At 42.0% G+C, this 27500-nt stretch overlaps 1 protein-coding gene across 1 annotated transcript in view; it reads left to right on the top strand.

The window, feature by feature from the left end:
- The window catches only part of LOC134183643 (scavenger receptor cysteine-rich domain superfamily protein-like), a 45277-nt gene that overhangs the window by 14305 nt on the left and 3472 nt on the right, over positions 1-27500 (top strand). Inside the window, exons 4-10 of the mRNA XM_062651227.1 lie at positions 1549-1848; positions 5870-5930; positions 8640-8884; positions 11201-11509; positions 14587-14647; positions 24474-24712; positions 26937-27236. Of these exons, the coding sequence (XP_062507211.1) occupies positions 1549-1848; positions 5870-5930; positions 8640-8884; positions 11201-11509; positions 14587-14647; positions 24474-24712; positions 26937-27236 (1515 nt within the window). The remainder of the gene's footprint in view (positions 1-1548; positions 1849-5869; positions 5931-8639; positions 8885-11200; positions 11510-14586; positions 14648-24473; positions 24713-26936; positions 27237-27500) is intronic.

Here is a 27500-nt window from a genome sequence, read left to right as displayed (position 1 = left end):
CGGTCTTTTTTTGCCCTACACGACAATTGCAGAGCTGAAGTAAAGGCTTATTGGAAAGAATCAGACAGGTTTCTCGTCACCAACGGTGTCCGCCAGGGCTGTGTGTCTAAACCTGCCTTATTCAGTCTCCACTATGACGTTGCCATTCACATGGCCATGGACGAGAACGGATCACGAGGAATGGGCATCAAAGTAGCCTACCTTCATGATACTGATCTTGTCGCAAACAGGACGACCTTGAGGTTTGAATCTTTGGAGAATGATCTGGAGTATGATATGCATGGCTCTTCTCTATGACAATTAGCTTGACCGCACCACAATGCTGAACTGCCTATCAAACTGCTGTAAGAAACTGGGTCTAGCTATTAGTTGCAAAATGACGAAAACCTTAGCAGTTCTACCATCTGATTGCTCATACATTCAATTCCTGTACTAATTCACCTTGTGCCATGAGACAAGCCTATTAAAATGGTCTCTCATTTCCAGTACTTGGGCAGCATTGTTCAAAATAATTGTGGATTAGACACAGAGATTAATTCAAGAATCCGTAAAGATTTACGTCTCTTTCATGCAGTAACTCTGTCAGATCTCGCGGTATCACCGTAAGATCAAGACCAACACCAAAGTTCGTATTTTGAACAGTGTAATCTTTCCAACCCTGCTATCTTGTATCGAGTGCACTGTCCTCCTTGAGCTTCATGTTTGTCGTCTTGAGCCCTTTTTTGAATTTCGCCTTCGAAATATATTGGGAATGTTGTTCAGGGAGCAGAAGCATCGCATTACGATACGCAAGATGGCTAAACAGCAAAAAATCTCGTCGATTCTCTTACAACGTCGTCTCCTTTTACTTGGACATCTCTCAAAGATGCCCAATGATCGCTTACCCAAACAGTTTCTTGTGTTTGCTCCTGTTGGTTGAAAGCGCAATGTTGATGGACAAAATCGTCATTGGAATAATGATGTACTAGCGACCTCAAACAGTGCAAATTGTTGGAATCCTGGAGGAAGAAAGATAACGAAGTGCAGAGCATTTCAACAAGAAATAAAAAAAATACAAAGAGAAGAGCCTCAGAGATGACAGGAAACGACGTCGTGAACAACGGTTCGTAATAGCTGAGAGTCTTCTCCACTGAAACCACCTTGGCTGTTCATTTCAGGCATTTAACAAGGCAGGTTGGATTAGTCATCAACGTTGTCATTTTTCCGCCTCAAGTATTGTATGTCAGTTTTTTCATCAGTCTTTCAAACAACAAGGACGTAATAATCACCAAATATTTTGTCGAGACAAACCTCGAGCGGTTTGGACTTAATGTTTTTGGCCTGCATCTCTTGTATCCTCATTGCAATCATGAAGCACAAGCAGCAAATGAATGGATGGATGGATTGTGTGTGTGTGTGTGTGTGTGTGTGTGTGTGTGTGTGTGTGTGTGTGTGTGTGTGTGTGTGTGTGTGTGTGTGTAACGCGTGGTGGGCTGTAGTGTGTTAAGAGCGTGAAATATGTTAGACAGTTCGTATAGAACAAATGTTGTTCTGAAATCGTCTCTTTAGATACACAAACTGTTGGTCTTCAAGACGGAGACAATGTACACAAGGGAAAATTAAAAGTGTATTATAACGGAGAGTGGAGACCCATTTGTGGCAGCAACTGGACATACTGGAACGAAATGGTTGTGTGCCGTCATTTGGGATGCAACGCTGTGTGTCGATTTCCTTTAACGTCAGATGAAATTATCTGGTCGGAACCTACGTTTTCGATTCATTGTCGAGGATACGAAACTTTATTGGCCGAGTGTTCAATTCGGTACGTGGACCATTGTCGGCATTATGTTTCTGTTGGAATCTCTTGCAGTAAGTGTGTTACAAAATGCATTATGCAACTGAGTAAATATATGCATAATAAACAATACCATCTAAAGATTTCTTAGTTGACTAAGGAAAGAAAAGAATCCTTACATACAAGCATGAAGGGCGGTTTGATGAAACTCTCAGAACTTCCAACCAGCGGGCCTCTGCACTGGGTATTAATTAACACTAGATAAAAAATTTATTTATATTGAAACCCTTGTTGGAATAAAATTGAACGGGTATTACGCGCGTTCGTATCAAAGCTCCTCATAAAGAAAGTATTATTTTGTTCTACTAAGAATTATTTTAGATATAAATTAAGTTTTTTTTATAAATTATGGTATTCCAGTAGATAATAGTACTTCTTTGTAGTATAAGTTTTAGACTATAAAATTTTGTAGACTATATGCGGTGTAACGCAGTTAGACAGAGTTGACTGCACACCGGAACGTAGCGCGCGCATCGAAAAGAAGTGTATATGCGTAGCCCTGCCGCCGCAACCATGTCATTGCGCTCATAGCCTCTGTGACAGCCAACGCAATTTTGCTTTCCTTCTTTCTTTCCATGTTCGAGGACACGAAATTCACCATCGCCCTCAGTGAGCTCAAGTCGCTTATGGCTGAGACGGCCAGGGAAGCAGTCCTAGTCGAGTTGGCAGCTGTTCCGTCGCAACATCCTCGTCGTCGGTGCTACGGAGAAGCAAGCAAGTTAAAACACACACGCATTCGCATGTTGCGATGTTTTTCGTTCTCTTGTATTGATTTTCCGCTAAGCCCTATCCTTACAGTTTCTTTCTTTCTTCTCTTCTCCGCATGTGCAGCGATGCCAGATACCTTGCTATGATTTCATGGGCTCTCGGCAACTGCACTAGTCTGGTCATGCTTTTTGCTGTCGTTGTGGTCTTTTTCATTGTTGGGTGGCCAAACGAGATCTCCGTCCTGCCGCCACCTGCGGCGTTGGTGCGTTAATTGTGGCGGCGCCTGGCGGTACCTGTGGCGTAGAGCGTGACCTCCTGGCGCGGCTGTGTGGCGTCTGCCACATGTCTTCCGAATGCTGTTTCGGGATGATGGCGGCTGGCGCGTGCGCTTGGAATCTGCCAAGTGTCTTTGGCATGCCGTTTCTCAGGCGTTACTTCTTGTGTGGTCCGACTGGGCTTTTCTGAGAGGCACTTGTTACATGCCGTTTATCAAACAATATCTCCTGTATTAGCTCTCTGCGTGGTCAGCTGGAAGCACTCAATAACTGTTTTAGGACGGCAACATAGCGTCACTTCTTACGTCGGTCAATCCGGAACTTCGACAGAGTAGCTGGTTAACATGCGCATTAACCAGTAGCGATGTTACGGTATTGGTAATATTTGCACGCCAGTTGAATGTCGTGTTCAGTGCATGTCGGTCCGTAAGTCCACATCGCCTGGTCCATGCTCTCGTCTACCTGGTCCTTGAGACTGTCGGCTGTGCAAGTCATACAGGTTACTTATAGTGGTAAGGACATCTGTTAAATACTGGCGTTGTCGACAGGCGTGTTGCCTTTTTAGTTCTCTGCTGTCTCCCCCACATTAATTGCGCCTCATGCCGATGATTGTGGCGGTCTTGCGCGGGGCTGTCACTTAAGCGCGGTCCCTCTAACGGGCTTCTACCCAGCGGTGGCAGCTTTCTGTCTTGCGGTGTGTCAGCTGAATCTGTGTGTGGCAGCGCTGATAAGCTAATGTGCCTCTGCGTAAGTAAGGGCGCACCCAAGGTGCTCACGTTTTGACACCGAGGCATCGTCGATATTTCAGGTCAAACTTTGGGCGCCCTGTCTGCTGCACCAGCGCTGCAAGAGGTCAGCCTAATCAGCCCGGGCGAGACTTTGGACTCACCATGCGGCCCTCATGCGCCAGATTTGTTTGCTGTTGGATCATGTATCGTTGGTGAAGGCACGGTACCCATTCTGGCACGCGTCGTTTGCCAGGTCCAAGCACTGGAATACGTGGACTTTGTCGAACTCTTACCTGACAACTTGGAGATGCTCAGGCGTATGCAAAGTTCACAAGCGGGGCAAGGTAAAGCGCCCAGCCGTCGTCGTCCCCGTCAGATAATGGGCATACCGACCTGGGTACAGTGTTTTGCTGTGTACGCAGGCGTTCTCCTGCAGCGCCACCCGGGCAGAGCACTCGATCTTCGGGGATACTTGTGGCTAGTCGTGCACGAGGCGCAGTGCCACAGCGGAATGGGTTGGCTCATCTATGATGCAAGATTCCGGCAGCTAGCGGCGGCCAATCACTCGCTCTCGTGGAGTCAGCTCCACCCCTCGCTATATGTGTTAACCATTCTGGCTATGGACCAGGCGCTCCTTCCGCTGCCCACACAGACTGGAAGCCGACCATCCTGCCTCATCGTGTGCTTTGGAGCCAGAGCCATCTCTGCTGCAGCTGCTTCTCACAGCAGCTGCTCCCGTCTCCAAGCTAACCAGCGGTCGGGTTAGTGCGTACGCACAGCACAATCGGTCTATGAGAGGCTCTTTCGGTCACAAACTTGTCTGCCGTAACTACAATTTTGCCTCGTGCAGCGGCTTTCCGGACTGCACGTACCGTCATTTGTGCCTGCGATGTCGACGCTCTCACAAGCTGCCAGAGTTCCCGGAACCATCTTCAAGCTTATCCGCTCCCAAAAAGCCTTCAGAAGTCTGGCCGTGAGCAGGATGCAACCTCAATGGGGAGAGCTGCTCGGCAGCAGTAGCTCAGCCATGCTCCTAGCGCGGGAGCGGACTTGGTTTATGGAGGTAGCGTACTATCGCATGTGCGTTCTGTCATGTGGAGGGTTTTTTGGTCCTATCATTTTTGCTCTTCTGCAGAAAATAGAAATGTGTAACATGTTTTACCGTATCACTTATTCGTACAGTCCGAGTTGTCTATAGCTGGTCTTTTGACGCTACGGTAGTTACAATGTCGTGTATATCACTCTATGCTCACAGGTATGCCACACTCGTCAGCCCGGGATTGCAACCTGCGTGTCAGTCAGGACCGCTACTTGCCTGACCTCTTGGCAATCGACAGCTGTCGTCCTTCTGGTCGTGTAATGCAGCCAAACTCGGTGTCCTCCGTCTCACCACTAGAGCTGGTAGCATGGCGTCGAGAGCTCGCGTCTCACGCGGAACAGTCCTTTGCTAACTACATACTTGATGGCTTAACAGACGGTTCCAGGATCGGCTTCGCCTACGGCTATGCCATGTGCAAATCAGCGAAACGAAACATGTAATCGGCTACTGCAAACTCGTCGGTCGTCGACAGCTATCTCCGAGCTGAGGTTGCAGCATCGCGTGTGTTTGGTATAGTGGATCCTGGCGTGTCAACAGTTCAGGTAAGCCCGATCGGTTTGGTATCTAAGAACCACCAACCAGGGCGTTGGCGCATTATTTTTGATCTCTTCTCACCTCGTCTGTCCAGCGTATCTGCACTATGGTATCACTAGAACGTCATCGCTAGCTCACACGCAAAGGTCTTGCAAATCTTACTGCGTAAACCTTTGGAAAATGGATATAGACAAAAACTCCAGATTTGCTCTATGACTTTTTTCAACACTGTTTTGGCCCTCAATTTAGGCAGCGTGTACGCTCTGCCGGTGGCAATATAGTAGGAAGAGAAGCAGCAAGTGTGTGTGTGTGTGTGTGTGTGTGTGTGCGCGCGCGTGTGTGCGCGTGTGTGCGTGCGTGCGTGCGTGCGTGTGTGCGTGCGTGCGTGTGCGTGCGTGCGTGCGTGCGTGCGTGCGCGTGTGTGTGTGTGTGTGTGCGTGTGTGCGTGTGTGTGTGTGTGTGTGCGTGCGTGTGTGCGTGTGTGTGTGCGTGTGTGCGTGTGTGTGTGCGTGTGTGCGTGCGTGTGTGTGTGCGTGTGTGTGTGTGTGCGTGTGTGCGCGTGTGTGCGTGCGTGCGTGCGTGCGTGTGTGCGTGCGTGCGTGTGCGTGCGTGCGTGCGTGCGTGCGTGTGTGTGTGTGTGTAAACCAATGAAACATATAACAACTTGATTATTTCGTTTGCTCTAATGCAGCGACGTTGAGACTGGTCGGTGGAAGTACAGAAGCGGAAGGATCCATTGAGATATTGCGCAAGTAAGTGACTAATAATTTATGGTATAAATAGTGCTTTGACATTAGGTAAGTTTAGCGGTATTTTAACTGTTGCTAACATCAAAACTTATAATCCTAAATTTCTATTATCTATTATTGTCGCCGTGGTATAGAACTGTTTGTCTCTGACACATCGCTGCCGTGCTTTTAGTTGCTGCTGTTTTGGATTTACAATAGATTATGCGTTTGAGCGGTTTAATGCTCTCTTCTAGTATTCCATTCTCTTGCTGAAAGAGGCTAAACCTGTGTAAATGCTAAACTTGTGAAAAGGCTATACCAAGAAATATCTTTGTGCAATAAAATCTGCGTGTATGACAGCTAAAATGCTGTAAGATGAGTATGAATTCATGACGTAATTATATAGTAGCAACTCAGTATACAAATAAATTAAAGGAATATTCTAAAATTTAGGATTAACAATTACTGCGATGTTGCTAACTCTAAGTATTGAATCCTACTTTACAGTGTGAGGTCTATAAACTTTGCGAATCTTCAAAAACATTTCTCGCCTCTTCGAAAATTTTTGGCCATATTGCAGTCTCTAGTTCATTTGTGGAAATATCATGAATCCTGTTCGCAGAATAACATTAATGATGCAACACTAGACATTTGATGGTCCATAAGTTGGTATAAAAGCTTAGACTGTCGATAGCGTAGGACAGTTGATTATAGCATCCACTTGACTGTTAGGTGCGCTTATTGGTCTATTGCAGGTGTTATATCAGCGTCACCTAGGGTCAAAGATGTAGATAAGACCACTTTACACGAGTATTAATCAACAGTAACCGTTTATTCTATTACGGAGAGCAACTGTATACAACAAGCACTTAGGTTACACTTAGCAAACACAACATAATAGGATATCTGATACTGCAAGTCAGCGGACTCCTTGTTATGTTATAAATCAAGATGGGTGGTATGGATGTTGGCGTATTGAAACAGCTCAGCCGTGAGGGCTTAGATAACTGGACGAAGCCGCAATTTTCGCGGTTCCCACAGTATCCCTGGACCTAGCACCAATAATGTAACAATAATTTTCAACATATTCATTTGAAGAAACTCTTGTTGTGCTATACCATCAAGACTTTTAAGTCCGTGGAAGACTATGCTCACTTGCAACTAAGAATGAGCTAGCACTGCTGTTTTACCATACTATAGCAAAGTGTTGTTTCAACTTTCATACAGTTGTGTTGCAGACACTGCCCACCGGCGTAGGAACCGGGAACTAGATGTTAGGAGGGGAGGATGGGCTGGAGGTGAGGATGGCCTGGAGGTGAGGATGGGCTGGAGGTGAGGATGGCCTGGAGGTGAGGATGGGCTGGTGCCGAAGGGCTGAAGCCCCTTCGCTCAATGTAGGAATTGAAATTTTCTGTGCTACTGATATTTGCAGATCTGTTTACGGTCTGGCAAGCGAGGTAGTTTTTGCTCACTCATGATGACATCACCGTTAGAGTCTCCCGCTCGTGAACATCTTCCTACGCCACTGCTGCCTTTCAACTGCTTATAATGCAAACAGAAGCGCATCTTTTCACTGACTTAGATCATTATCCAGCGTGAACAGAATAGTAGCATCTATATATTTGGCTAATTGTATGTTTTTGACAGAACCATGTACTACACCGCTGGACCTATACATTACTAGTGTTTTTTAAAAATCGTTACTGAAAGTGTTAGTTGCTAAATAATAGAATATTTGTGTCAATTTTGAAAAACCTGTTGTTTTCCGCAGATTTTTTAATTAATTAAGTCGGTCAATCTACGCAAGAAGTGCTTCTTGAAAGTACGCGAGTTACCAATTTACTATTTTCTATGTTTAGATAAATCTTTGAAATTGCATGTATTATCTAAGCCATAATTTAGCGCAGGCGATTATTCCTTGCATAGCGCAGACAATTGGTGTGTGCAAGTTGCTATAACAAAAAGGTGTCTTGCCAAGTTGTTTTCTACAATTATTGTTTCAAGGATAGGGACAAAGTTAATTTAACTGCTAGAGAGTTTTATCAAGGTCATTGACTATTTGTTTGATAATTGAATAATTTGTGTAGCTCGTGTACTATACTTGAAGCAAAGTCATACGTTCATAAAGATCTATTCTACATATGTCAGTCTTGCGTCTCAGGTGTTACAGATTGCTTAGAGAGATGCGAGATAGTCTTGTTGCTCTGATCAGAATGGAGTTGCTCATCAATAGGAAAATGAGATGCAGTTGTAGTACTGTAAGATAGGCAATTCTGCTATTACCAAATGTATAATAAAATTGTACAAAGACGGGAAAAATTGTCCGGAAAGTACGGAAGCGTCGGACCAATATTAAAATTTTGACTTTCAATGTGTATGTAACTTAAATACATAAGACATTTGTTGTTCATCTTTCAGTTGACGCTCACCGTCTGCTGGAAACGATGCAAACACATTGTTCACGACAAGGTGCTATACACATGGCTTTACTCTATTTTAATTAATTTGCTATTTTCAAGAAATAACATTTTTGTCTCTAGCGTTGCAAGTCTAGAGCTATTATGTTCAGTAAAGTTATTTTTGTGTAATAACTTCATTTGGTATATTTAGTAAACAACCTCGCTACAAATCGCTATCAAGCTCATATATGGCTCGTACCATTATATTGAGCGTTTGAATGTTTGTTTACCAAGTTAAATAGACACTTCCGTATTTCAGTTTGTATATTTATAGTAACCAATGGTGGACTATTTGCGACGACGGTTGGGATGATGTTGATGCACTTGTGGTGTGCCAAGAGCTGGGATACCCGGGCGTTCTCAAATCTCACCGTAATTCTTTCTATGGTCGAGGAAATAGAACAATATGGGCAAGTGACTTTAAATGTAACGGCTCCGAAACAACTCTGAACCAATGTAACTTCAAAAACGACACAGAAGATCGCTGCATCATGGACGGAATAGCAGGAGTTGAATGTGGTGAGATGCACGCGTATTTGTTAATGAATGTGTGCTTGTATGTGCGCTCATGCGTGTGAGTGTGAGTGTCTAGCTGCCGGTATTTACACCAATGGTATTGTGTAAACAATTTACATAAAATTATAGACGTTCTACTCGTGAATAGAGAATTCTTGCCTTAATGGTTGATAAAAAAAACTTCAGTTTAACGGCAGTCATCTGTTTTTTAGAATTTGAATAGTTTAGGTTTGAATAGAAAAGGCGTAATTGTATTTTGGATTTTATAGGCTTCATTATATATAACATGTTTTAATGTATTCAAATGCAAATTATCTTGTCCATTATTCCATTTGAAACAGACTTTAAACGCAACAATACAACCGGGTATGTAAATGCACAGTTAGATTAAGAACAATTGTTTGAAAGAGTTAAATAAAAATTTTCACAAAAATACAAGCTTAGGTGTGGTAAGATTGACTATTGTGGTAAGTATCTCGTTCTGAAATCTCCTTGCCAAAACGTTGTCAGTGCCCGCTAAACTACGGGGAAGAAGAAGCTCCGGTTAGTGTTGCGTTGGCAGCCATGGGTAATTGACACTAAACTTGTCACAATGGTTATATGCCATTAAGGATCGGAGGAATATTCTCAACGGGTGCTTTCTTAATATTGTTGTTGAACGGGTTAGTTAGAGTGGGTATATGACATCTATGGGATGAATTCTCGGGGAAAACGTGTACGAAAAACGTCCATAATATTTTGGCACTACAGTCTATGATTGTTCTTGATAGTGCATGCTCCCAGTGGCATCAAGGAACAGTAGTATCTTCTTTCCAACAACACTTTAATGCAGATGCGGATACCAGACTCCCAGCTTTCACAAGAGTCTACAATACGTTCTAGAAGGCAAAAGACCTTGCAGAGGAAGAACAGAAAGAACATACAGAAATGACTGTCGAGGAGGCAGACGAGAAAGAAGAATCAATGGGAATTGAGAACGGGAAGAGGGAAAGGGATTATCGTATATTGACACTATAGACAGATAGCATGTAGACTAGACTGGTAGTTGTATGACAGGGGGTACATCGGTTGTTTGTCTTTTGGATCTATGTCGTTGCTTAATTCGATTTTGGTAGTGTGAGGTACAGATCACTCTCTGCATGTTGCAGAACTTGATAGCTTGTTTTTGCCCAATAGTTTGCAGCATCCCAGTAAAACCGGGGGTTTCCAGCACTCTGGTAAATCCGGGCCTATAGAACGGTAATATGGTAATATTTTAACTTACGCCAAAATAGCAGTTGATATTTGCGAGTATACGTTCGTGCACTAGTTCACGTGGAAGTTCAAGCTTGCGTATACGCGTGTACGTGCATATCTGATTGTGACGTGGATGGTTTATTAAGGGGAATGTCCAGGGGGAAACCGAGGGAAGAAGGGACGCAATGCCTCCCCAATAATAACTGGTTATGATCCTGAATGAATCCTGTCTAGCATTTTGATTGCTGATAAAACAATGTTACAGCAGTAACTAAATAGAAGCAACTTAATTAATTCAATAGCTTCGAATCGTACAATTATGGTGTATTAAATATTTGAAGAGAGAGGTATGTGTTGGCGCAATTATCAAATGATCTTCCGTAGCTGCACGTCTGACGAAAGTAAGCAGAGATCCTTATACTCGCTTCTTAGGACAAAACTTGAGAAAGTGGCAGAAGCATCTCTATATGACGCTTCTGCATCTGCCGACGAGAATTAATTCAGCCGGAAGTGAGAACGTTTGAGCTTCAAAAGCAAATGTGAAGCCTTTTCTAAATTCAGCGTGATACTATCGTGTCGATGCGGTTACTGTTCATAAGTGTTCTGTCTTAATTATAAAATGATAATGGTGTTCTTCTCTACGGGAATCGTCTGTGCCTTTGGTATTGAAATGATACGTCAATGCTGTATGAAGTAGTACACTGTCTTTTCTATGTGCATAATACTTTTCTCGCTGTTGTCCAATTATGTATGATTTGTAAGAAATAGATCAGCGTTGAAGGTATAAAAAGTTACTAAACTGACCTAGCAAAAGTTTAATTTAATTATGTTATACGTCTACTGTTTTAGAAATTACTTAATTATTATTTAATTATTTAGCCACATCTACATATAACAAATAGGCGACTTCCATTTATACCTTGCATTTGCAACCTCAATCCATAACAGCTTTCGCCACCTCTGTTTAGATACGTCTGATGACTGATTCAGTGAGTGTGTGGTGTAGTTTAGTTGTTCGTAGGTTAAATGGTTTGTGCAAAAGCGCATTCATATGGTTTTGTAAAATAGTTTTATTGTTTTTAGATTCAAAGACTGTGCGTCTTCTTGACGGAGAACATTCACAGAATGGAAATGTAATATTGTATTATAATGGACACTGGGGCAGGGTTTGTGGTGTTTACTGGGATCCTGATGAAGCAGTGGTTGTATGTCGTCAACTGGGGTACAATAGTCTTGTACAGTCTTATTCGACTCAATGGCCATCTATCAATGCAAGAAGAATAAGAAGACAATATGACGTCAAATGCAACGGATCAGAAAGTTCATTGCTGAAGTGTTCTGTCTACAGAGATCTATACGGCAATCACCAAGAACAAGCGAGCATTACTTGCTGTAAGTGTATTACAAATGCGACTGTGTAATTAGAAAGAGTATGATTTGCCAATATCTAAAGCTGTGTTACAAATTGTATTATATTTGATATTTGATATTGATATTCATCTTATCTACAGTCATTAAACTCCCAACGTCAATTGTCAATCTTGTTTTTGTGTAGTGGTGTAAGTACACTAACTCAAGAGATACACTGTATTCATTGTGGCAGTGACAGCTAAGTTAAGAAGTAATATTTGAAATTACTGCATGCTTGTTACTAAAGTTAGGACAGAAGCTTAGCATAATTGTAGCGTTTTATAACTGTTCAAACCACAAAAATTTAGGAAAGCCATAGAATAGACGAATCGTTCCAAGCCGCTATTCGCAAGAAGGGGGAGTAGGCCAAAAGTTACATTTTGCATCTGTCTACCTTGGTAAAGATATATTACTATACAGTCGGTTCAGTTTATCAAATCAATAGTTGTTATTCTCAATCATTAACAGAAATCTTGTTAACTTTTTCTAGCTTTCAAAATCTATTTTATACAATACCTGTTTACATACAAGACTATTGCTGCACGCACATGCCGACCCATGCCCACGTCCATGCGACCGCGCGCGTCAAAACAAAAAATCTGCTTCTAAACACGACCGTCTTCAATTTTCGGCTTGTAGTCGAGATCAGCTTGTATTCGAGGTAGGCTTTCATTTACGACAATATGGTGTAGAGATAGTGAACGTGAGAAACTAAATTCTTTTGAGTTGTTTTTAATTAGACTGAAGAACTAGATGAACACTCAAGACACGCCATTGTGATGATTGTTAAACAAAAGCATGCGATATTATTTTTGCTATATATTAGTAATTCTTAAAATTAAATTTAATTACTTGTTGGTATATTTATTATTATATGGCTCATAAGAAGTCTTTTTGGAGCAGTAAAAACAAACATCTATTATCACAAAGGTTCTAATGCTATTATTTTCAGATTTAATTAGGCATAAAGTGGCCAATAAAGTGTCTTCTTGGAACAGTGACGTCCGTGCACCAGATCAAAAGAGCATTTGTACCGATTACATTGTAATAACAAGAGGCATTACTGTTTTACGATATTGAAAGCAATCATTGCAGAGCAAAACTCCAACGATTTCTAGTTCCTAACATTAATTCAACTGCAGAAGTTTGGAGATAGTTCAACTGCAGCGTGGTGGGTTTTCTGCATGATAAATGGGAAAAGAACGAGATTATTATGCTGTCGCTTTGTTACAACTTTAAAGCTGTAGATATATTTTGACATATAGGGGATGTATGAGCTTGACCAGAACCGTTAGTGACTTTGATTTTGGAACTTGGAGTACCTTGGGCATGAAAAAGTGAAATAATTCAGACAAATCAAATATTAGAATCAGTTGTTGGTCAACCAAGAGTAAAGCCAAGTCTAGCACGGGTCTATTAAGATTCAGCTTGGTATTTATTAATTTAATAGATTATTGAGATATAGCTGATCAAAACTGAAGAATCTTATATTTCAATACTGAGTAACTCTTACGTCACTCTTTGCTAACTCTGCTGCGTAGCCATGCACTATGCTGTAATTGGTGGGAAGCACAAATGATTATGCATATTCTAGGCAATAAATTATTTTAGCGACTGACATGCCTGTAGGTAATCACTCGTAGATGACTGCATGAATTGCGTCATCATGACACTTTTTCGCACAAGGAAAATTCTAAACGCGGCCTTACGAATTTAATGTACACCGACAACGTCACAAAAACAATATGTCGCATCTTTGTTATGTTACTAGAGGATGAGCTTAGACTAGCAATACGAATCATGAAACCGCGGCGTATTTGTGACTTTGCGCAAACCAGAGGCTAAAAATGGACGTTCAAAACTTTAGTACGACGGTAATTAACTTGCTACCTAATGCCATTGGAAACAAAGTTAAGTAATTGACCCGCTAATATCATCATATAATAGTTGGAAGCTAACAGGCTAATTAGATGAAAGTTTGCGGTGTATATCTTTTGCGCGAAGCAGGTTTTGGACAATCCAATCCATGGATTGCCTGTATACAAACCATGGATCACCAATACCATGCTTACATAACCCTAAACATAATAGATTAACCCTAGCCCAACCCCTAACCGCTAACGCTACTCCTAATCCTAAACCTAACCGGGTAACTCTTAAATTACCCGAAAAAACTAGACATCCACGGTTTGTCCATATCCACACTTTGCGCATGACAAATGTAATAAGCAACAGGCAATGGTCGGAGAGTAAAATATCTCCTCGCCTCCTATCAAATTGTCTTGCACTGAGGAACATAGCATTGGCACTACATAACTACAAGTGTACTTTCACTCTAGATTTGATCGCTAATTTGCACAGTCGCACGTACCAATTTATCTATTATATCCACAAATGAGGTTTAGAGGAATCACAGCCTTGGAAAACTAGCTACGCTTTATAGAAAGCATTCTGTTATTGACACAATTATGTTTGCAATACTAATGCAATTATACAGTAAATGTAAGAAATATGCCATGTATGAAAGTGATAGTTTCCCTTTTATCTACCAACTTTCCATCCTGGCTACTCTAGATATCTGTACATTCGTATGGTTACCGCTAAACTCCAACTATCCCGCAAGCCAAAGTCACAAAACCGATTGTAATTGCTTAGTTAGTGACATAACACTACACTGGCGTGGGAAGATGTTTACGGGCAAGGGGCTGTACCGTTGACGTTATCACAGTAAGCAAAAACTAACCTCGATTTGCAAAGTTAGTAGCCAGAAAATATTAATTCCTACTGTGAGCGAGGGGCTGAATCGCCCCATTCCCACCTGGGTTTTTACGCCCGCTGCACAAGAAGATTAGGCTGCTGTTTGTATTACCGTTACTAGAAATACAATTCTTTAAAGACTAAATACTATAAGTAGCTTGACTTCGTACTTAATTGCATGCAGTCGAATATCTACCAGTGTGTGTGTGTGTGTGTGTGTGTGTGTGTGTGTGTGTGTGTGTGTGTGTGTGAGTGTGTGTGAACAGGAAACTGAGTTATTATTGTATGTTATTATTATGCAGCGGCTTTGCGACTAGTCGGCGGAAGTACAGCAGCGGAAGGCACAATTGAGATACTGCGCAAGTGAGTGTGTAAATTTATAGCAAATAAGTTCGTTGTTGGTCTTGCTGCAGCTTTATGAAACTGATAGTGATCTATAGCAATTTTCTTCAATGCAATAAATTGTCACATTGATTTCGTCAACCAAGTATCCAGGTAACTTTTTAATTGGCGAAAGTTTCAGGCGTTTGGCAAACCAATGACAGTATTTATTGCAAATCCCAGGGGAAAATTAAACCCAGAGGGATTTCTTAGATTGCTTTGGGCACCCAAATTTGCATGCAAATTTTAAGTTACAGATGGAACGAGGCAATATAAACGAAAGCTAATTAATTATGATTACATTTAATTAAACAGGTTTAATTAATTAACACTAATGAAATTGCGCAAAATCTTATAATGCTTAGGCTTGCAGGCCCTAATGGAGACACGTCCTAGGCTGCGCTTTTGCAGATCTTAAAAACTTACCATACTAGAATTTTAAAACTTTTTTTGGGAAAAAAAGAAATAGATGTAGGGATTGTATAAAAGTAACAGAAACAAAATCTATAGATAATACGAACCAAAGCCAGACATCATTAGTGAATCCTTCCAATCCTCACATTCCCTACATTTTACATTTTGGGGGATGAAAGGATTCACCAATGATGTATGGCTTTTGGTTCATATTATCCATAGATCTTGTATCTGTAACTTTTTATACAATCCCTACGTATGTTTCTTTTTCAAAGAAAAAGTTTTTAAAATTCGAGTATATATATGGGTTTATGTACAGATTACAACAACATGTAATTAATTAATTGCTTTATGATCGCCTAGCTGTGTCGCGATCTATACTCAACTGGCCGGTTAATTTCTGTTCGAATGACAGTGTCCTTGAGGCCTACGTGAAGAATCTAGATATTCATTTGACTCGTACCCAGTTCTCTCCTCGCACTCTCGTATATATTGACCAGTTCGACCACGTGCTGGCGTTGCACTCTCGCGTGGTAACATATTATGTCACGTGAGTAACAAGTTCCTCACATGATGCATTTTATCTGTGCTGATTGGTTGAAGGTGTAATACTAGGCTATTAATATGTTGTCATGTTGCATGCAATGTGAAAATGTTTGGTATCATCTAGGCTAGTGTGTGACAAGTGGCCTCGAAGTTCCGACCGTCTCCCAAAAGAAACGAGAGATGGCCTGGATCAACTTCTGATCAAACCGATTTCGGAAGTGATCCGAGTCACCCAATCAGCAAGCTGCCGCCATTAAAGCGGCGGCCAATGAACGTCGAGAGCTCTGTAATGACATGCACGGCTTCTGGCAAAGACGTCTTCCACAATTGCGTTTCGAGACAGCTCGTAATTGATTGCATGCTCGTGCATCTTTCGTGATGTAAAACTGCACTGAACCGTGCCTTTGAAACAGCGCCTAAGGATCTCGAAATTGATTCAATGCATCCCGAACAGCGGACCGATGCAGATTTGTCGTCATCGCAGTTGATTACCACCCACCTTGTTTGAACACACCTCTAAAATGTATTAACCTAATCGATCGCCTATTGTCACATCGGGTGGCATAGCGCTATTATCTAGAGAGGTGTTTTGACTGGTACAACCCTTCCATTTCACTTAGGTAACTACGCCTACTTCCGAACTCGGTTTGATCATAAGTTGATCCAGACCGTCTCTCTTTCTTTTTTTAGGAGACGGTCTGGAACTTCGAGGCTATGACACCAATAGCGTAGCTGTGAGCATACCAACTCCTACTTAGTTAATCAGTTACGCTGAAACAGATTTCGACAAGAGAGAGCACAATGCATTTCTGCTATTTTGCGAGAGGCAAGACATAGGCGATCTTGTAATGTAGGGCCGTTACTTACAAGGCCACGAACACTATTCTTAAATCTGTAAAGCAGGCATCAGTAACGCGTTGAATTGCAGCATTTTAGTGTGGCTGCTCATCCTTCCACCACAAAATGAACACAGGAACAAAAGCTTGTATAATTAGAGCTCTGTCATAGTGCGGTTGTTTTTTGTGGTCGTTTCTACAAGCGGCAGAACAGACTCCGACATAGCGAGATTGTCCATCTGCGATAAAGACTCACCCACTTCTTCGTCGGTCACGGTGCGTCCTCTGCTAACGTATACAATGTAGGAGCCTACCAGAAAGTAACTCTAGGTTATTGCAATGTTTAGTATTTCCAGGTGTTCGCGTAAAGCAAGTTGAATGCACAGCTCAGATGAGTTGCTGCATGAGAGGTGGTGACAGACGCCATTCTTCCGTTCAGGTCTTGATTTGATTTCTTTTGGCGAAATTCAAGACAGCCAACTGTTGCACTTGTCTGATCTGCTTTGCGCTGTAGATGGCTAGAGTAATCGTACACTGCTTTGTCGCCTAACCTGGAAGCTAGTGAGAGTGACCTTTGCTAGCTGCATTTTCTAATACTAGCAATGTAGATCTGCTTTGCAATTGTACTCTAATTGTATTCTAGCGACAACACAAAAATGTCTACGTGTGGTTGCACAAGAATGAGTAGTCCGTGCCGCGGGTAGAATGTGGTTGACATAAGTTTTGGGGCAATTTAGGAATCTGAGACGGCCTATTGAAGTGTGTAGTTTTAAATATTGAATGTCGCGTGACATAACGCCAGCACGTGGTCGATCACGGGTATATATGTAACGCGCGAGGAGAGGACTGCATGAATACGACTCTAAAGATTCGGTAGGCCCGAGGAATGTCGCACGCTTTGCCCACACATGCAGCCAAACAGAAAGCAGTATATCACGGTTTCTTCCACAAAATTTAGAAAGTCAGTTAAGTAGACAACAAAAATTTTAAATGACAACGGGTTCTGCACAGCGTTTTGCTTTTTAATCGGTATCATAACCTGCTTCTGAATATCAGCACAGTGGCGTAACTACGGGCAGGACTAGTAGCAGGGGCACGTCTATCCAAAAGTTTCAGCCATTCACTTTGGGTGTTTCCTACTAGCCTAAACGTCTATAACCTTCCGTTTCTCACAAGTTGATAGTCTCGTGCACATTACCTATAAAATGGTTTTAGATGGTAAGTACTTATACCTACAAGGCAATCATTTAATTAAATTGAAATGTATGGACTTATTTATTTTAAACCATACGTGATAGTGCTTGAAGCTGCTGCAGTTTGCATAGCAACTAACTACAACACGGGTTTTACAAGATCTAGCTAAAGCTGATAGTGTTTAAGTATCAAAAAATTAAAATTTTTGACACTATAGCGACAAAAGGTTTCAGGCAAAGCAGAAACAATATTTATGCTCTTGGCATATTTAGCCATCGAAATTGACAGAAAGATGGAAGTAATGCGACTTCGTGATACTAGGACGTTAAACGTTAGAGAAAGCTCCATATCAAAACCAGCAGTTTTAACTTTTTGCTAATTAATTACCACAAACGTTTTATTTCGAAATTTAAGAAGGTAACAAAACAAGACTGATAATTTGGTTTCCCAACCGAACTTGCAAATATTTACAATGGCGCCATTTCACTTGTGTTCTCTATTTAAATCTACAAATTTCGGCTACGACACTGGTTACCATTTTTTGCTGTGATTCTTTAACAAGATATCGTTGTAACTGCCTTGCACCGAAATCCCATAGGTACCGGTCAATGTTGTTTTCCGACATTTTCCCATCTCAGCCTGACGATTAACTCAGATCTGACGTCCTGTTATGCCTCCATTATAGCTACAATTTGTTTGGTACTTTGGTTGAACAACTATACACTATAACGGAGACTGCATTCAACTTCGAGTCTTCACGTCAAACAAATTTCTTCCAAAAGCAAGAAATTTAATAAATAGAAGTTGAGAAAATGCACAACGAAATGTGGGAAAAGGGAGAAAGAAAGTGACCTGCCCTTGACTTTGCTGCAAGATATTGTAACCAATTTTTTATGTAAAACATGTTTTTATAATATATTTTATTCACAAAAATCTTCCTATGACATTTTCTTTAAAATTTACGTTAGCACACTGAAATGTCTGTAAATATGAGCAAATATGCATGAGCGCCCTTTTATCAAGCGGTATTGACTGGTATCCACTTTCACATTTCTTATCCGCAATGAAATTTATTTATTTTTTCTTGCAGTGCTAAACAGCATCTCCGCTAACATTCATTACACCATGATGTTGTAAGGTGGCGCGAGTAGCAACACGACAGCCGAGTGAGTGTAACACCACAGTCTGATTTATTGTGTGTGTCTCCTTTTATAGAACCCAATGAAATAGCGTGCTTTATCTAAGTAACGTGCACTGCGCAATACAAAGTATCAATACACTACATCACTATCCTCCCCATCGTTTGGTTCTAAAACGTAATCATCCAATCGTCTGGGTAGTTTGCGAATCCGTTTAGATCTTCTTAGAACAACTTGTGGTTCAGGTGAAGCGCGTTGGCTCTCTTGTTCTAGTTGCATTCCAGGCTGGTCTTCCGCACCTCCCTTCGCTTCGGATGGTGACTCTTCTCCCGAGTCAGTGCTCTCGCAACCGACCGTGTTGTCATGATTTTCTGTCGAAGTGGGGCGCTTTACCGGTCGGCTGCTCCTGGAACGTGGACTCCTCGATGTATTTTCGGGCATAAATCGTCTTTCACGTTGTACGTATGGCTTCAGAGCATCATGGTGTAGTGTTATCTCTATACTGCCATGAGGCAATTTTAAGACGTAGACAACATCGGATATTTGTCTAACAACAACATACGGTCCTATCCAACGCGGTGAAAGAGATCTTGATACTTTCCGTCTTCCCGTTTTATTCCTAACCCACACTAACTCACCACGTTGATACTGATGGAATACGAGCTTCGACTTGTTGTAAGTTTCTCTTCTCTGTACTGCCATTCGTTCCGAGTTTGTCTTGACTCTGCTATAGAGCCTAGATATTCCAGAATCTCTATCCGTCGCAACTTCTAATGAGGTTTCGTTGATTCCGGCAGATTGTGGCCTATGAATCACGTCTGCGGCCGCATGAATTATTGTTCTAGGATCTTTCTTGAAGACGACCTTGTAAGGTGTGGTGGCGATAGATTCATGAAATGTGGTATTGTGGGCAAACTGTATTTCTGGAAGGTGTTTCTGCCAATCTAATTGATTCGAGGCGACCAATTTAGACAACGTTTCACCCAAGGAGCGATTTAAGCGCTCAACCGAGCCATTCCCTTGTGGGTGGTATGGAGTTGACATTGTATGTTTAACAGCATACCTTGAACAAAATTCTTCAAATGCTCGACTCCTAAAACAGGTGCCGTGATCCGAATGTATACATGTGGGGATCCCGTATCTACATATCCATTCAAGCAATTTCTCACATACCTCTTCTGTCGTTTGTCTTGAGATCGCATGCATCTCTGCAAATCGGGAGAACGCGTCTTGGATGACGAATATATATTGAGCGCCGTTATCAGTTTTCGGCAATGGACCCTTGATGTCTATTTCAATATTCTGTAATGGTTGTGTGGCCTGCTGTCGCTCTTTTAACGGTGCTCGTGCCCTTGGACAAGCCGACATTCTTCTAGCGCAAACATCGCATGATTGTGTGTACTGTGCAACATCATCGCTGATTGTAGGCCACCAGAATCGCTGTAAGATTCTTTGAAGCGTTTTCTTCACTCCCTGGTGTCCTGAAAAGGGTTCATCGTGGGCAAGACGTAATATTTCTGCAACTAACGTCGACGGTACAACATTTTGCAACAGTCCAGACGGAGCGATCCTCTGGAACACACCTTCAGGAGACCAAGTCAAATTTTCCTTCAGTATTACCTTTACCACCTTTGATTGATTTTTCATATCAACACGTGGGCCAACTTGGTCCATACCCACAATATCGCTGATTTCCGTTAACAGTGGGTCTCTCTGTTGTGCCTTCATAAATTCTTCCATAGACCAGTCGTCTCTTATACTGGCTACTAACGTTGCAGCTTCCGGAAGTCGAAATGCGGCGATCGGGTTGGGAGGGTTATTGTTCTGATCTATTTTCTCGGATTGGTCGAAGTTCAGGGTTTTCTCGTGTTCAAGTCGACTTAGAGCATCAGCCACAACGTTTTCTCGACTAGTTATATATTCTACAGTAAATGAATATTCTTCCAATTCCATAATCCATCTAGCACGTTTACCCCAGGGGTCTTTGGTATTGGCCAAAAACTGTAATGGACGATGGTCAGTTCTCAAACAAAACTTAGTTCCTATAAGATGATGGCGAAAATGACGGACAGCCATCACAATGGCGAGAAATGTTTGTCATATACGGAATACTTCCTTTTTGATTTGGAAAGTGTCTTGCTGAAATAGGCAACTGGTCTTATTCCTTCTGGCGTCTGCTGAGCTAATTCTGCTCCTATCCCGACCATGGAAGCATCTGTTGTAAGAACATACGTTCTATCTGGATGTGGATGACTCAGAACTGTATTAGAAATCAACATCTCTTTCAAAGTGCTGAAAGCGATACACAGAAGATAATTTCAGTCATTGCAAATTGACAGTTCTTAGCATTAATTCGGAGGCCGTAATTTAACAGCGTCTTAAAAGTGTCTTCTAACTGTTTAAGATGATCATCGAACGAAACCGACAAAACACAAAGATCGTCCATATACAGTACGAGTTGTAGGGGGGGGGGGGCATGTGCCCAAACACGGAAGCCATCATCCTACAGAACGTCGCTGGAGCGCCTTTCAATCCGAATGGCATTCGATTGAACTCGTAAAGGCCCGACGGGGCTCGAAAGGCCGTCTTCTCTTTGTCGTTCTCAGCAATCGGCACTTGGTAGTATCCCTGCGCTAGATCAATGTGGCTGAAAAATTGGGCTCCTGCCATCGATTCCACAACTTCTATTAAATTTCCAGTTGGAATCGCCGTATCCTTTGTCTTGGAGTTGAGGGCGCGATAATCTACACAGAGACGTATTGAACCGTCTTTTTTTATTGGGCACACCGGTGCTGCGTAGCCCGATTCAGATGGTCGTATCACGCCTCGTCTTTGCAGTTCCTGTACTTCTTCTTCAACTCCGGGTCTCCATTGTGTTGGCAGGCGACGAGGTCTACATGCAATCGGATTGTCCGTTGTTAGAGGAATGGTGTGCTCAATGTGATTTACCTGTCCCTCGTTGCCTGGGTAAGCGAACACTTTGTTATACCTTCGCAGTAACCTCTCAAGGCGATTTTTTTGTTCCGTGGAAATGGACTCTCCAAGGGTCGTTTCTGCGATAGGGTCGTACGTTATCTTACCAGTTTTTGTTGCATCGTCACGTGTTCTGCCTTCATTCATCATAGCTTCAGTAAACTCGGCTAACGATTGGCCTTTATAAACGGTCACTGGGTCTTCCGTGACATTCAAGACGCGAACAGGAACATTCTTCTCTTTACCTCCTTCCGCTACAGTTGCACATCCCAGTAGACCCGATCGTTCAGTTAAGTCATGCAGTACCTCTACTACACCCGTCCACGTGGTTGGAGTGTTTGAATGAATTCTTCCCCATATTGTCCGTTCTTCTCCTGGTGAAATTACCACTCTGTCTGGTGAGTAGACTTGACCGAATTTTATCAGACAAACCGAACTAGTAGCCGCCGTGACAGTTTCGAATGTGGAGACCTTTTGACCATTGAGATACAGACTTTTCGTAGCAACGTCAATTTGCACGTTGAGATGTGCCAGTATGTCCGTCCCCAAGATACCATATTCAAGTCCTCTGACTACGTAGAATGATTGTGAAATCTTACTAGGACCAATCGTTAGTGTCAACATATCCGTCATGCCCTCACACCGAAGAGCAGATCCATCCACCATTATTGGTTGCCGGACCATACGACGTCGTAACGGTAAATTATTGGTCTCCACGACGCTGTACGGTAGCAGGCTAATATCCGCTCCTGTATCGACTAAGAACGTGTAGTTTCGATCGTAAATTGTAGCCCTTACCAAAATGAGTCCGTGACTAGCGGTTGTAAAATTTGAAACACGCCCTTCTTTTGCCTGGTCTACACGATTTGTTGCTGGGCAGGGAGCTGTACAATTCCTGGCGAGGTGTCCTGGCTTTAGACAACGGTGGCAATCTCGAATATGCGGACAATTCGGTCGAATGTGTTCAGGACTTCCACAAATATAACAGAAACGTCTTCTGGAGTTACGTCTACGATCGCAACCTACGTTATATCTTTCTGGTTGCCAAGGCTGTTGTTGACGACTGGTCACTGATTGGGCGATATTTTTAGGCTCGTGAAATGACTGAATGTTGCCGACTTCCATAAATGACTGCGTTTCCGGTTCTGAAACATGACTTACCGGTAGATGTGATGGATAGCTGCGCGATTGTTTCCCGATTCCCACCAACTGTAAGTGGTGGACCACATCTGTAAGGTCACGTAGCGATTTTGTCATAATAGACGCATCTAGTTTTACGTACAGTTGAAAGTTAGGTGGCAAACCCTCTAGAAATGCGTCTCGTGCGAGTGTCTTCGCATCATTAGACTCGGGATAAGCCAAGTCAACCAATCTAGCTATCTCATGAGCAGACGCTTCAATCGGTTCCTCACCTTCCATCCATTTACGCTGTCTTAATTCTCTCACCGCTTGCATTCGGTCGGCTCCTCCGGACATGAACTCTCGTTTTAGCGAAGTTTCAATTGTTGCGTAGTCTGTCCTCTCGTCGTCTGTCAGTCGTCGATAGTTTTCAAACGCTGGTCCTTCAAGTCTCGAGGCAAGAGCCAACGCTTTTTTTTCGTCATATTCTTTCAAAGATGTCCACACGGAAACACGGTCAAGAAATGAGAGCAAGTTACGGAGAGTCTTTAGACATAACACAACTTTTACTCCTGTCACCAAAATGTAAGGTGGCGCGAGTAGCAACACGACAGCCGAGTGAGTGTAACACCACAGTCTGATTTATTGTGTGTGTCTCCTTTTATAGAACCCAATGAAATAGCGTGCTTTATCTAAGTAACGTGCACTGCGCAATACAAAGTATCAATACACTACAATGTGATAATTACTTAAAACTGTGACATGATAAGAACCCACCAATTTTTAGCACCGACTTCTTTACGTTATAGTAGTGAAATTCAGAATGGTTCAAAGTTCTCCAAGTTTACAACACTCTTTCTAGTCATTTATTTGAACCACGCAGATCTCGTTATTATTTCGTGACCTGACGAAAAAGTTAAGGAAGATAGAATAAATGAGTGAATAAATATTGGTAATTTCATTAAAAGGTTTTTTATTAAATGTTGGGAGTTTATGGTGATTGGAGAAGCAGGAACAAGATTCGTCGTTGTGAGAATTTTCTAGGTTCTTATATTATTAGAAATCTTGACTGTTTAATTTCAACAGCTTTGTCAAACGTTTTCCTTGCTTCCTGCATGGAATCAATCGGGTCAATTCACCATTTTGGTTGGAAAAGTTAACACTATTATTGACGAATTTAATCAAAAAAGATCCCAGATTGATCCGATTTTTCCAATTATCTACTGAAGAAATTGCCTAATCTAATGATAGTAGTTCTGTTTTCTTTTTCCATACATTAGTGCTGTTTAATTAAACAAATTAGCATAATCTATGACGTTAGTTCTAATTTCTTAGTCAAAGGTAACTCCAGATTTCTTCTATATTAATTAATGCAGCTGAGATTATAGGTATTGTATGTAAAATATAATAAATGAGTAAGTGAATTGTAAATCGACTCGAACAGCGAACAAATGGAGGATACCTGAATATACTCTAACAATATTAAGCACGTCAATTTATCTGAAACAGTGAATATTGACTCTGTCTAACACATGTAATACCTGTTTATCTTAAAATACGTCACTGTGATTTCCATTATGTGTTTAGCAAAACATGGTGGGTTATTTGCGACGACGGGTTTAGTCTTGCTGAAGCACGTGTTGCATGTAAAGAGTTGGGATACCCAAGCGTCGTCAAATTCCACAACAATTCTTTCTATGGTCGAGGAAATAGAACAACTTTGCAGACTAAATTTAAATGTAGTGGCATGGAAACAACGCTAAGCGGCTGTTCAAACGAAGCAAAACAACGATGCAATAACGATGACGTAGTGGGAGTTGAATGCGGTAAGATGTTCTGTGCTCTGTTGCTAAGATTTTTTTACGAGAGAGTGTGAACATTTGGTGTTTGGAGGTGTGTGTGTGTGTGTGTGTGTGTGTGTGTGTGTGTGTGTGTGTGTGTGTGTGTGTGTGTATGTGTGTGTGTATCTGTCGGTCTGTGTGTGTGTTTGTGTGCGTGCGTGTGCATGCGTGTGTGTGTGTTTGTGTGTGTGTGTGGGTCTGATGTAGGCTAATCTTTCTTGGTTTAAAAAAATTGACTTTTTTCTAACACCCACATGGAATGTTGCAAAAATCAACTTCTTGTGCGCTTGCACAAGAAAGAGCCGTATAACCTTTGCGACAACTACCGTGGTATTGCCCTGTTAAGCATATCTGGTAATGTGTTTGCCAAACCTACCCTAAATCGCCTCAAGCCCAGAGCTTAAGAACTTCTTCGTCCACTTCTCCGTCAAAGCTAGTGTGGTTTCCGTCGCGGTAGAGGCCGCATGTGGCAACCAACTTTTTTCTCTACGGCTATTCACGAAGAGAGCACGAGAATATCACCATTCCATCTATGCTTGTACTATTTGATTTAAAAGGCATACATATATATGATTCGGTCAACCGCAATGCTCTTTGAAACATCCTTCATTATTCACATTAGTTGCCTCACAACTTGGCGGTCATTATTCTTGCCCTACACGACAATTCCAGCCTTGCAGTAAAGCTTATGGAAAGGTATCAGACAAGTTTCCTGTCACCGACGGTGTCCGGCAGCTGTGTGTTGGCACTCGCCTTATTCAGTCTCCACTGTGACTTTGCCATTCAGATGGCTCTGGACGAGCACAGATCACGACGAATGGGCATCAAAGTAGCCTACCTTCATAATGTTGATCTTGTCGCGATCAGAAATACATTGAGGTTTGAGTCTTTGGTGATTGATCTGCAGTACCGTCGATATGCAAGGCTCTTCTACCTGACAATTGGCTTGACTGCACCACAATGCTAGACTTTCTATCAGACTGTTCTAAGAAACTGAGTCTTGCCATTGGTTGCGAAATGACGAAACCCTTAGCAGTTTTACCATCCGAGTGCTTACACATTCAAATTCCTGTACCAATTTCCTTGTGCCATGAGACGATCACCTTGCAGTGGTCGCTCATTTCTAATATTTGGGCAGCATTGTTCAAATAATTGTGGTTTGGACAAAGAGATTAATTCCAGAATCCGTAAAGTTTAAATGCCTTTCATGCAGTCACTCTGTCGAATCTTGTGGTATCAACGTAAGAGCAAGGCCAGCACCAAGGTTCGTCTTTTGAACAGTGTGATCCTTTTAACCTTGCTGTATGGTATCAAGTGCACCGACCTCCTTGAGTCTCATATTCGTCGTCTTGAGGCCTTTTTGATTCGCTGCATTGGTATTATATTGGGGCTCTCTGTCAGGGAGAAGAAGCGTATCACTACGAGACGCAACATGGCTAAACAGCAAAAGATCTCATCGATTCTCTTACAACGTCGTCTTCGTTTAACTGGACATCTCTCAAAGATGTCCAATAATCGCTTACCCAAGCAGCTTCTTGTGTCTGCTTCTGTTGGTTGCAAGCGCAATATTGGTAGACAAAATCGTCGTTAGAATAACGCTGAACTAGTCACCTCAAACAGTGTAACTTTTTGGAATCCAGAAGGAAGAAAGTTAAAGAGCGCAACTCTTTCTGGCTCTATTATAAAACGTAGTGCAGAACTTTTCAACAAGAAATCAGAAAACAAAGAGAAGAGCCTCAGAGATGACAGGAAACGACGGCGTGAACAACGGCTCGTAAAACTGAGAGTCTTATTCACTGTAACCACCCTGGCTGTTCATTTTAGTCATTTAACAAGGCAATTTTGATTAGTCACCAACGTTTTCATTTTTCCGCCTCAAGTATTCCATGTCAGTTTTGTCATCAGTCTTTCAAACAACAAGGTTTATATAATCAACAGCATTTTGGTCGACACAGACCTCGAGCAGTGTAGACTTGATGATTTTGGCCTGCATCTCCTCAATGAATGGATGGATTGTGTGTGTGTGTGTGTGTGTGTGTGTGTGTGTGTGTGTGTGTGTGTGTGTGTGTGTGTGTGTGTGTGTGTGTGTGTGTGTGTGTGGCTGTTTGTGTGTGGCTGTGTCACGCGTGGTGGGCTGTAGTGTGCTAAGAGAATGCAGATTCTATACATTTGTTATAGAACAAAAACTGTTCTGAAATCGTCTCTTTAGATACACAGACTGTTCGTCTTCGAAATGGAGACAATGTACACAAGGGAAAATTAGAAGTGTATTATAACGGAGAGTGGACACCCGTTTGTGGAAGCGACTGGACATACCACAACGCAATGGTTGTGTGCCGTCATTTGGGATACAACGATGTGTCTCAATTCTCTTTAACGTCAGATGACTTTATCAGGTCGAAACATTCGATTTCGATTCATTGTCTCGGATTCGAAACTTTATTGGCCGAGTGTTCAATTCGGTACGTGGACCATTGTCGGCATTATGTTCCTGTTGGAATCTCTTGCAGTAAGTGTGTTACAAACTACATTATGCAATTGAGTAAATATATGCATTGTAAACAATACTATCTGAAGATTTTTTAGTTGACTAAGGAAAGAAGAGAATCCTTACATACAAGCATGTAGAGCGGTTTGACCGAACCCACAGAATTTCCAGCCTGCGGACCTCTGTTGTGTGTATTAATTAAACCTAGGTAAAAATTGATTTATATTGAAAGTCATATTGCAATAAAATTGAACCATTTCTCGAGTTAATATTATATCTCCTTAT

Source organism: Corticium candelabrum, chromosome 8, assembly GCF_963422355.1.
Source record: "Corticium candelabrum chromosome 8, ooCorCand1.1, whole genome shotgun sequence".
Classification (NCBI taxonomy): Eukaryota; Metazoa; Porifera; class Homoscleromorpha; order Homosclerophorida; family Plakinidae; genus Corticium; species Corticium candelabrum.
This window is presented reverse-complemented; position numbering and strand designations above follow the sequence as displayed.